We start from the raw sequence: 12521 nt of genomic DNA, 5'->3' as shown, positions 1-12521 counted from the left end.
AAAAAAAAAGAATTTAATTTTTGTTAAAATGCGATACCATCAAGTATATTCATAATAGTGTTACAAATTAATAATTATATTCTAGAAGAATTATTTATATTTAAATGAATGGCCTACTCCTAAATATTTTTGTTCTATAAAATATGTTAAATGACTAGGCAGTATGCTAGGTGATGGCAGTACAAACCTTAATCCAAAATAACTCTTAGTTAAAAATTAATAGAAAAAGAATATACTCCTGTTATGAATGTTAGGAGAAAGAAATTAGAATTATAGCAATTAGAATTATCTTGAATTATAGGAAGTTCACAATGTTTGAGATTAATGTACGTTACTAATAAGGTTGGAGAATGGAAATACCTCAGTAACTTCAGTTTATATTTTAAGCACAGCTCAAGAGCTTACTAACAGTTTTGAGAGTTACATCAAACATTTAGTTTCTTACATTATTAATACTAACTCTTTTTAAAAAACAAACAAACCAAAATAGGAAACTGCTGCACGAGTGAATCAGTCTGCTCTAGAAGCTGTCACTCCTTCCCCATCTTTCCAGCAGAGACACGAGAGCCTGCGTCCAGGAGGGTGAGTTAGTGTGTGGGTTTATTTAAAGTGTTAGCTAACTGATTTTAACAGTACTACTGCCAGGCAGTGGTGGCATATTCCTTTAATCCCAGCACTCGGGAGGCAGAGGCAGGTGGATTTCTGAGTTCGAGGCCAGCCTGGTCTACAGAGTGAGTTCCAGGACAGCCAGGGCTTTACAGAGAAAAACCCTGTCTTTAAAAAACAAAGAGCAAACAAACAAACAGTACTACTTAGATGAGTAGTAAATCATCTCTGAATAACAGAAGCATATATTCAAAATAATAAATTTACTAATAAGGGCACAGGCCAGAGGTGGAGAATTTTATTTTTATGACAGAATCACAAACCTGAAGCTCACTGATTTGGTAGGCTGACTGGCCAGTGAGTTCCTTGAATCTTGCTGTCTCTGCACCCCAGTACTGTGTTTGCAGATGCATGCTGCCATGGGCAGCTTTATTTTCCTTTTCATTTATTACTATTAATTATTTTATTTATGAGTATTGAAGAAGATTAAAACCCAGGTTCTCACTGGGCATTGGTGGCATATACTTTTAATCCCAGTAGTTGGAAGCTGATGCAAGTGGATCTCTGTGAGTTTGAGGCCTGCCTGGTCTATAGAGTGAATTGTAAGACATCAAGGTCTACGCAGTAATACCGTGTTGAAAAACCAAAATAAAAAAGAATGAAAAGAAAGAAAAAAGAAACAAAAAAACCAAAACAACAACAAAAAAGAATGAAAACAGGTTTTCCTGCTTAGACAACAGGCACTTTACCAGCTAAGTCATCTCTCTAGTCCTAGTTTATGTTTTTTAATTGGAAAGAAAGGAATCCTTTACTAATAAAATAGCTAGCCGATTTGGGGTTAAGTTTTTCCTCTTTGAGTCAGGGTCTTGTTTTGTAGACCAGGCCAACCCAGAACTTGTGATCCACTGCCTCCACTTCCTGAGTGTTAGGATTACAGAAAGGTAATGTTTTTTATTGGAGTTTGATTTATACTCTCATTCACTTAAAATATTGCTTTCTTGTAGACTGCTAAGCATTGAGCTTTTGAAAGAAAAAACTAAATTCAGTGCCTTGTTTTCCTTCGTGGTTAGACAATCTCGGCCACCAACAGCTCGAACCAGCAGTTCAGGATCCTTGGGATCAGAGTCTACAAATTTGGCTGCCCTCTCTCTAGATTCTCTTGTTGCTCCAGATACGCCAATACAATTTGATATAATTTCTCCCGTGTGTGAAGATCAGCCTGGCCAGGCAAAAGCCTTTGGTCAAGGAGGCAGGTGAGTAATGACGTCTGAAAGCTAATGTGCTATGGTTTATAAGATTTATGGTCCCATTTATGATACGTTTCTGTATCAGCTATGCTGTCTTTTGTGTAATTGCCTAACAACATTTTCATAGTTAGGGTAGAAACATACAGGTTTTTCTGTTGGTCTTCTGTATCTGTTAAAGGTGTTAGGATAATCAAAATGTCAAAAATTTTAATTCTGAATTGCTTATCAAGCCTATTATTTAGGTATTTGCCCTTCAGTTGCAGAAGTGGTAGTTCTAGCTTTAGGTTGTAACACTATTTTAAAAATTCTATGTCAGAATAAGGGGCTGGGGATGTAGTTCAGTTGGTAGAGTGCTTGCCTAGCGTGCATATGAAACCTTGGATTCAGTCTCTAGCACCACATAAAACCTGGGCAGGTTTAGCTCATGCCTGCACCTGTGGTTACTTGTGAGTTGAGAGTAGGAGAGGCAAATTCAAGTCTGGCTGTATAGCAAATTCAAGTCTCGTTTGGACTGTATGAGATCCTTTCTTGTTGCTGCTGCTATTGATGATGATGATGAAGAAGTTATGTCAGAGTACTTAATTTCTTTTTAGGGGGACTGGGTAGAGAAATGGCTCAGAAGTTGAGAGTGCTTACTGTTCCTGCAGAGTATCAGGTTCAGTTCCTAGTACCCATGTATGGTCACAGCTACTTCTGTTTCCAGGGGATCCAACCATCATCTGGCCTCCATAAGTTCCTGGATGTATGTGGTGGATATAACAGAATTATGAAAACTTGTATAAATGTATTACATATGCATAACATTTGATACAATATGCCAAGGTGATATGAAAGAAATCAGTATTGGGCTGGAGAAATAGATCAGCAATTAAAAGCACTTGCTCTTCTTGCAGAGGATCCAGGTTCACTTCCCAGTACCCACATGGTAGCTCACAACCATCTCACATTCCAACTCTAGGGGATCTGAGGCCCTTTTTCTCTGTAGGCACTGGACACATAAATAATGCATATTCATACACATGGGTACTCATCTATACACATACAGTAAGATTAAATCTTTTTATTTCTTAGAAGATCAATACCCTCTATTTTTGTCAGTATGTTTATATGTCTACAGTTGGACACATACATTTATGTGCATGTTCGTGGAGGTCAGAAGACAATTCAGGTGGTGTTATTAGCTAGCCACCTTTTTGATAAAGAATCTCCCACTGCCCTGGAGCTTACCAAGTAGGCTGGAAATCCAGTGAGCTCCAGGCATCTCTCCACTTCTGCCTTCCCAGAGCTGGGATTGCAAGTGTGTGCAACCTTGCTTGGCCGTGTGTGTGTGTGTTGAGGGGATTTTATAACAGTGTTTCTCTGTGTAGTCCTACCCATCACTCTGTAGTCCAGCCTGGCCTCTAACTCAGAGATCCACCTGACTCTGCCTTCCTGGTGCTGGGAATAAAGCCACATACCACTATTTTTGGTTGCTTGGCTTCTTTACATAGGGTTTGGGGGTTGAACTCAGGTTAACTGAACCATGTCCTTAGCCCCTGCCCAGTTTTCTTAATGCCATTATTTTAGACCACTTCTTATACGTCTTCCTTTGAAATGAACTTTCTTCTCCCATCATTGTGATTGTGCCAGAAGCTAAGAACCGGAATGGGGGAAGTAGCTTTTAGCTTTGATTCACTTTTCTTCTTGCATTGGTACTTAAATCTTGAGAAATAGAGTTTTGTTTTCTCTCATTCTGTGCAGGTGCTCAGGATCAAACCCATGCTTTGTGTGCATCCTAGGCAAGCCCTCTTAGGACTGACGTACAGCCATAGCCATACATTTAATACTTACACATAGACCCAGGAAATACAGTTCATGAAAAAAAGAAACATATGTTTGAACTAAATAGTGTTCAGATCTTTATAGTTAACTTGCAAATTGTACTTAAAGAATCCAGATTTGGGATTTTACAGTTCTAGGACATTCCTGGCATTTTCTCAAGACTCTAATATTGTCATCACATTGGTCTTCCTCTATGTTGGTTTGTTTAAAATAGCAAACTTTTAGAAAATAGTTTAATGTGAGGATTGTTGTTGTGTGTAGTTAAATTTATACCTACTGAATAAAACACAGCGACAAAGGGCTATGATAGATACATTAGTGCAGACACTGGGTTTGACCTGTTTTTCAGTGGGAGAGTGAATATTTCTTATTGTGCATTAGCAGAGTGAGACGTTGTAGAGCTTTTCTTTGTAAATATGTGAAGTTTTATGACTCAGTCTTTAACTCTGTTCTCTCCCATGTGACTTTTGGTGACATTTATTCATATTTTTTCCTGAACTTTAGGCGTACAAATCCATTTGGAGAATCTGGAGGAAGCACAAAATCAGAAACAGAAGGTAGAACAGACTGCAGTATTCATTTTAGAGTGATCTAGTAGTAAACTTTGAAATGTGTCATTTGCATTTGTTCTGTTGCTGTCCTCAGTGTTGATGTTTTTACTTCAGAATGTTTACTCATAGTATTCTTTCTATAAAAAAAAGATTTATTTATTTATTTTATTTTATATGTTTAAGTAGACGGTTGCTCTCTTCAGACACACTAGAAGAGGGCATTGGATCCCATTACAGATTGTTGTGAGCCACCATGTGGTTCCTGGGAATTGAACTCAGTACTTCTGGAAGAATAGTCAGTGCTTTTAACTGCTGAGCCATGTCTCCAGCCCTCTCATAATATTCTTAAGGCAACCAGAACCTAATCTGACTTGAGACGTAACTCATACAAGATTATAGAATGTCATAGACATTTGACCTCATTGTCAAATTCTTATTACCTAAACTATCTCTTAAGCTTTTATGAAAAAAAAAAAAGTCTGCATTTTTTAATCCTCCAACCCCAGGATCCTTGACTTAACTAACCCTCGGCAGTGGCTTGGAATGCTTTCTCTCTGGTTGAGTGGGTTTTAAGTCCAATTAGAGAACTGTTACCACCAATACATCTGTATACCATTGTACCTAAGGATTATCATGCCTTGCTGGTAGTGTTTGTGGTTCATAGGCATCATAGCTGGGAAGAACTGTTTGTCCCTCCCTCTTTTGGAAGGTTGTGTGGTATCAGCTCAGCTCAGGGCCAAACATGTATGTTTATAAATGTCATATTCTGTGGGCTTCTGATGCCTTTGAAGACTCTCTACCCACGGCATCTCTGAACTGTTAAGCCTTGATTATTCTCAGCCATTTCTAACTGAAAAATCTCAGAAACACCCTCTTTATTAAAAAAATTTTTATTAGATATTTTCTTCATTTACATTTCAAATGCTATCCCGAATGTCCCCTATACCCTCCCCCAGAAACACCCTCTTAATTTACTCAGAACCAGGAGGAGTTAGAGAAAGGACTAAAGGAACTGAAGGGGTCTGCAACCCCATAGGAAGAACAACAATATCAACCAACTAGACCTCCCAGAGCTCCCAGGGACTAAACCACCAACCAAAGAGTATACATGGGGATGACCCATGGCTCCAGTTGCATATGTAGCAGAGGTTGGCCTTTTTGGACATCAATAGGAGGAGAAGCTCTTGGTTCTGTGAAGGCTGAATGCCCCAGTGTAGGGGAATGCCAGGATGGGGAAACAGGGGTGGATGGTGGGGGAACACCCTCATAGAAGCAGAGGGAACGGGAATGGGATAGGGGGTTTCAGGAGGGGGAACCAGGGAAAGGGATAACATTTGAAATGTAAATAAAAAATACTAAAAAAAAAAATTAAGAACCATGAGTTTGATATCTGGTTCTTGTATTGCTTAATTATCTAAAAACAGTTTATAATAGCACTTATGGAAGGACTGGGTCTAAGCCCTGTAGTCTTTTTTTTTTTTAAATTTAAGTTTTATTGCATTATGTTGAGAAAAGATACATAATTTCAATTTATCTGAATTTGTTAACATTTAAAAACCTATTTTGAGTAAATAGGCTTACATCACATTCTTCTTTCCCTTTTGTATTGTACCCCAACTCCTCCTGGAGAGCCCCCCTTCAAAACCTGTAATACCTTTCATTTTTTATCATATTCTTTAAAATTTATAAAATATTATAACAATAAAAATGAGTATTATAAAAGTTGTTTGATATAAAACAACAATTTTATAGCCGGGCGTGGTGGCACATGCCTTTAATCCCAGCACAATGAACAATGGTTCTGCTTGGAGGGTGGTACAGACGTTAGGTGAGGGTAAGACTTTGGTGCATTGGCTGTGATGATTTTGAAAAGCATTCATCTCAGAATAAGAGTAACTTATCAAGTCCTCTTCTTCAAAATTGATACAAAAATATCAAGTAAAGCCTTCAGTCTCACTCTTTACCTTCTCTTACAAGCCACCTCCCAAAATAATTGTCTACATTTCTTTTGGCTGTATAAATAATTTTGAAATATGTAAGCTGTTCTGCAAACCATAGTAGAGTGTAAAAATATCAAATAAACAATTCTACTAATAGGCTGAGCTAGGAGAAGCATGATTTCAAGACCATTATTGGCACACGGCAAGACATTATTGTCATATACAATCAAGCAGAAAATGTACATGGGTTATACAATATTGAACCTATTTCTCCCATTACCAAATTAGAGAGACCATAAGCCCTGTATTCTTTTTTTTTTTTAACCAGTCCAGTTTTTTAATTCTTAAGTTCTTGACATTACAGAACTAAACTGAAATTTATTAACATTCCACTCTTACATTTCTTATCGACAAACAGAAAATAAAATCCATGAGCCAAAAAACCCAAACAAAACTAAAAACAGGGAAAAGCTTATAAAACTAAATATGGATCCCAGCATTAACAGCTGAACAGAGAATGTGATTTTTCTTTAAATTCTTAGCGGATGATAAAGTGTAGAAACTGAACACTTAAAAATTATTTAAAACCTGGAATTACCGACCAGAAATTACCCAGTTGGATCATGGGAAAACAGCAGGAAGGGGGTTACGAGCGAACCTACGCTGTTCTAGCTGCACCCCATCCCCTTCTCAGAGGAAAGCTTGGCATTGATTAGATACTGGGCCAGGCTAATACTGGCAGCCGAGCCAGTAATAGTGACCTGCCTTCCAGAAGAGCCTTCCACCGGGTTGGCAGTTTTGATCTGGGCCCCGGACATCTGGCGGATCTCATTGATGTTGGCCCCTTGGCGCCCGATTATGCAGCCGATTAAGTTATTTGGAATGGTGAGTTCATGGGTGGTTTGAGTAGATGCATCCAAACTTGCCCAAAAGCCTTTCACCTCTGGAGAGCTGGAGTCAATTCTGGGGAATCCCGTCCCGCCGTGCATCATGGCAAAGTGAGACTGTTGTCTTGCCACCTGGTTCAGCTTGGCCAGATCCAGTGGAGAAATGGTGTGTTGTCCTTGAATCGAGTAGGCGTCTAGAGGTGGTCCCTCCAGGTCGTGGGTGGTGTGGGGGTAACCCGCCGGATCGCTGCAGCGATCTTGGCCGCCCGCGCAGATGACTGGCGAGCTGGCTGGCATGGGCTGGTACAGGATGGTCATGACTCCCCTGTGGAGACTGGGAGAGCGTCTCCAGCATGACCAGGTATAATCTGCTTCACACACTCTGTGACCGACTGCGGCACAGCCCTGTATTCTTAAATGTGTTATATAGGCACAATGCCTATATGAGAGTAACAATATTAATCCCATTTTTATATCAGTAAGAAATTGATACCAATTAAAACTTTAAATTTGCATCAAATTCTGTACCAATGTAAGAGATTATAACTTCAACTTTGTATCAATATAAAGATTTCTACCAGTGTAAGATATAGCTATGTAATGTTTTGCTTAAGAGTAAATTTGCTAACATCCCTATTTGTCTATTTCTATAACTCCTGTGCTATTACTATATCTCCCCTTTCTTTTCTACCCCCTTCCCCTTTACAACTAAGAAGGAAAGATAGAGAAGAGAGAAGGAAAGGTAGAAATCCCTGAGTTTAAGCTCTCTAGTTCCGTCCCTGGCCAATGACACATTTGTAAAATATCCCTTAAATGACAACATATCTATAATTCCTAAAATAACCAGAACCAGTCATCCCAACATAAGGGACTGGGACTTGTCTGCCTCCAGCTGAATTGGGGCGAAGAAATAAAATTGGCTTTGTCAAAGAGTGTGTGAAGCAGATTATACCTGGTCATGCTGGCATCATTTGCCTTCTAGTCACTATGTGCTGAGAATGTTCATTGCTTAGCCATCATCTTGACTATGACAGTCTGAAAGGCTGGATAGACAAACTACCTGTTCTGGAAAAGTTCTGGAAGCAAGTCTTTAAAAGCAGCTTCTAAGTAGTTGAGGTAGAATCAAATGCGAAGGTGGAATGGAACATCCCAGAATCTCAGCATCCCGGAGAGTGAGTCTTTTCAGGGATGTCTTTCTCTTCTTTCATCCTGTAGTACACAAAATTTTACAAGCAACATATAGTTCTATAAAGATATTCACATGGAGCATGCAGGGTGCACAGATTGGTTAATGAAAGTCAATAAAAAAAGACGACTGCCTTTCTTCAGGTTAATTTTATCACATAATCAAACTGCAATATAACTTTTTATACATGCTATCATAAAGGATGGTATGTAATAACAAGTCCTGAGAAAGTTGTACCCAATAAGTGTTATTGACTGTGTATAGACATTTTAGCCTCAGCCAGTTCCAGAGGTGTCTCCACACACAGGGACATAAACATATATCACCTATTTTGTTGATTAGACTCCCTTTTCTTCTCTGTCACCAAGATCTTCAGGAGGTCTCCCTCTGTCATGTCTGATTTTTATCAACTTGGAAGGAACCCACAGCTTTTCTTTTCCTGTGGAAACAGGCATAACCCCTCCCCCCAGAGTAACACATTTCCCATTTTCCATTCTGATGTCAGAGTATCCTTAATATAAACAGGCTGGTTTAGTTCAGTAGTTTTTCCCACAATTCAGTGTCTTTCAGCAGTTGTGGTATTTTGTTCACTAGCATTTAAAAAATTTAAGGTTAATAAAGCACTATGTAGTCTATCTTTGGGGATTTTTGTTGCTCCGTTTTGCCTGTTAAGCATCTTATTTAGATTTTGATTAGATTTTTCCACAATCATTTGTCCTATAGGATTGTGTGATATGCCTGTAACATGTTTTATATTAAAATATGAAAAAAATTGCTTTATCTTATTAGAGATATATGCCAGATCATTGTTGTATGGGCATTCCTAAAATGGCCATAACTTCTAACAAATGTGTAATTACATAATCAGCCTTTTCTTTTCTTTTTTCTTTCTTTCTTTCTTTCTTTCTTTCTTTCTTTCTTTCGTTTGTTTTTTTGTTGTTGTTGTTGTTTTCAAGACATGGTTTCTCTGTGTAGCCCTGACTGTCCTGGAACTCACTTTGTAGACCAGGCTGGCCTCGAACTCAGAAATCCGCCTGCCCTAGCCTCCCAAGTGCTAGGATTAAAGGCATGCACCACCACACCCGGCTTCAGAATTAGCCTTTTCTGATGCATTTACCCATTGAAATCCTGAATATGTGTCTATAGTATAGGGTTTAGATTTCATTTTACCAAACTCTGTAAAGTGGAAGACGTCCATTTGCCAAATGTCATTTCTTTGGGTACCCTTAGGATTAGTTCCTGTAAGCAATGGAGTTTGGTTATATAATGAGCAAGTAGGACATTGCCTCACACTTTCCTTGGCTTGTTGCCAAGTGATAGAGAATCCTTTCTTTAAACCTTTGCTATTAATATTAACATGGTGTTTTTTTTTTATGAAATTCTGAAGTCTCTAGTACACTTCCTATCAATAGTTGGTCAATTTCATTATTACCTTGTGCCACAGGGCCTGGCAGACCTGTATGGGATCTTATGTGTTATATATAGTGAATAACTCCTATTTCTGATCATGTTATGGTTGAATAAATAGTGAAGTCAATTCAGAATCATCCTGAATTAGTTCAGCAGTCTCTATATGTAAAACAACCCTTTATGAATATTGAGAGACAGTTACTATATTAAGAGACTCTTGAAAATCTGACACCACCATGATTATTGCATATAATTCAAATTTTTGAACTGACTTATAGGGACTCTCAGCCACCTTACTCACATCTTCTGGTTTATATCTTACCTTTCCTGATTTACTGGCATCAATGTAAAATGTAGGGGCTCCAGATATTGGAGTTCCCTTTATTATACAAGGGAGAGTCCAGTTAGTTCTTTTTATGAATTAAAATCGCTTGCTTTTAGGGTATCTGTTGTTACTATTTCCCAAGAAGTTACTGCATGCTCTTTGCCAGTGTTCATGCAGTGCCCATAACGAGGCAATTTCTGTGCTGGTAAAAGGTACCACAGTTTTAGCTGGATCCATTCCGACTAATTGTCGAAGTCTCATTTTTCCTTTTAGTATCAAATTCAGAGGCCTTCTCAATGTAGGTTTTTAGTTTCTTACTCTGTTTATGTGCTAAAAATATCCATTCTAAGATATAATTTTCCCTCTGCATAAGAATTCATGTAGGGGAATGAGTAGAAGGTAAGATGACTAAGAAGCAGACCATCTTTGGATCAATCGATCTAGATGTGTATCCCGCAATTTCCTTTCTACCAAAGATAACTCCTTCTCAGCCTCAGTTGATAGTTTCCTTGGGCTATTTAAATCTTTATCACCTTGTAAGGTTTGAAATAAATTACTTAGTTCTTGAGTGGCCAAGCCAATCACAGGCCACAGCCAGTTGATATCTCCCAGTAGCTTCTGAAAATCATTAAGGGTGCTTAATTGTTTTTTTCTGATTTGCACCTTTTGTGGCCTAACCNTTTGCAGACTTATTTTATACCCTAGATAATTAATAGAATCCCCTATTTGTATTTTTTCAGAGGTAATTTGCAATCCTCAGCAAGGCAAGGTTTTTTTTTTTTTTTTTTTTTTTTTCTACTTCATCAAACATTTTTTCCATGATGTTTATATCTGGATCAGACAATAGGATGTCATCCATATAATGATAAATAATGGATTGGGTAAATTGTTTGCGAATCATCTCTAATAGATGTTGTACAAAGTATTGACACAGGGTACGGCTATTTAACATTCCTTGTGGCAGGATTTTCCAATGATATCTTTTTATTGGATGACCTCTATTGAAAGTAGGTACTGAGAAAACAAATGTTTACTTTAACACATTCATGTAGAGGAATTATGAAAAAACATTCTTTCAGATCAATCACTATGATAGGCCATTCCTTAGGCATCAAGGAAGGCAATGGGATCCCAGGCTGCAGGGAACCCATTGGCTGCATAATCTTATTACTCGCTCTGAGATCTGTCAACATCCCCCATTTGCCATATATATATATATATATATATATATATATATATATATATATATTTATTTATTTATTTAATGACAAATTCTGGAAAATTCCAAGGGCTGGTAGACTCCTCTATAATCTGAGCTTCTGGCTGCTCCTGGACTAGCTGTTCTAATACCTGTAGTTTTTCTTCTGTCATAGACCATTGTTCAGTCCAAATGGGTTGGTCAGTCAACTACCTCAGTGGTAAGACTGTTGGTGTCTTACCAGCAGTGGCTTCTTGGGGTAGAGATAAATTGGTAACTTCTGCTATATCTTGTTTATAGACCACTCGGACAGTCTGTAATTGCCTTTGATAATGTTCCCTAATTTAAAATTTTAATTAGGAGCCTGACAGGTTTCATGGCTAGACACTGAATCTGAGGAGTTATTAACTTGGGTTTTCCATTGCTGTAATAGATCTCTTCCNCATAAGTTAATGGCTATATCAGCCATGTATAGCCTCAATTTTCCTACCTGACCTGGTCCTGTACATTAAGCCATCTGGTGTTTTCCTTTATTTGGGATAAATTCCCAATTCCTTGAAATTGGATGTATACTTCTTGAAGTGACCAACTCGCAGGCCAAGATTTTGGAGAGAGAATGGTGACATCTCCAGTGTCAACCATTCCTTCAATCTCAATATTGTTTAGTAGTAGTCTTAGCTTTGGCCGTTGATCCTCTATAGAAGTTTGCCAAAATATTCGTTTTTGGCTCCCTTCGAGGATTTTTGAATTGTCTATAGAACTTGCCTCAGCCTTGTCTGGTCTCAGAACATCTGTTTTTGAAGCAGTGATGTTTAATTGTCCTGAGGAACAGAACTCTGCCTGCCTGGCATTGGGGCCTTCGAGAGGTTCCCCTGGGATTTTTTTGGCAGGGTGTTGCCCCATTTGTCTGTTGTTGCTCTACATTCCCTAGTCAGATGTCAGCCTTTGGTACATCTTTGACATAATCCAGAAGGCATAGGCCCCCTTTTGGTATTACTTTGGTTTTTCCTGGTTTTTCTGAAATGACCCTGCTTACCACAGTTAAAACATTTGAAATCTTGGGTCATCTCCTATTACAGTCATCAGGTGAGCAAGACCAACATCAGCTATATATCTAATTGACTCATCTATTGATTCTGACCTTGCCCTCAGTCTGATTACTTCTTTGCATTCAGCATTCGAATTTTCAAAGGGTAATGACTCAATTATTGCCTTTCTTTTTTCTTTTCTCTTCTCTTCTCTTCTCTTCTCTTCTCTTCTCTTCTCTTCTCTTTTCTTTTCTTTTCTTTCTTTTTTGAGACAGGGTTTCTCTGTATAGCTCTGTCTGCCCTGGAACTCACTTTGTAGACC

The 12521-nt window shown here is 38.3% G+C and overlaps 1 protein-coding gene and 1 pseudogene across 1 annotated transcript in view; one reads left to right on the top strand and one right to left on the bottom strand.

Annotated features, from left to right (window-relative positions):
* The window catches only part of Appl1 (adaptor protein, phosphotyrosine interacting with PH domain and leucine zipper 1), a 53892-nt gene that overhangs the window by 25172 nt on the left and 16199 nt on the right, over window positions 1-12521 (top strand). Inside the window, exons 14-16 of the mRNA XM_021203455.1 lie at window positions 491-582; window positions 1677-1859; window positions 4179-4231. Of these exons, the coding sequence (XP_021059114.1) occupies window positions 491-582; window positions 1677-1859; window positions 4179-4231 (328 nt within the window). The remainder of the gene's footprint in view (window positions 1-490; window positions 583-1676; window positions 1860-4178; window positions 4232-12521) is intronic.
* On the bottom strand, window positions 6830-10210 carry LOC110325672 (annotated as a pseudogene).

The sequence above is a fragment of the Mus pahari genome, chromosome 8 (assembly GCF_900095145.1).
Source record: "Mus pahari chromosome 8, PAHARI_EIJ_v1.1, whole genome shotgun sequence".
NCBI classification, from domain to species: Eukaryota; Metazoa; Chordata; class Mammalia; order Rodentia; family Muridae; genus Mus; species Mus pahari.
Note: the sequence above shows the minus strand (reverse complement) of the source record. Positions and strands in the feature narration are given on the sequence as shown.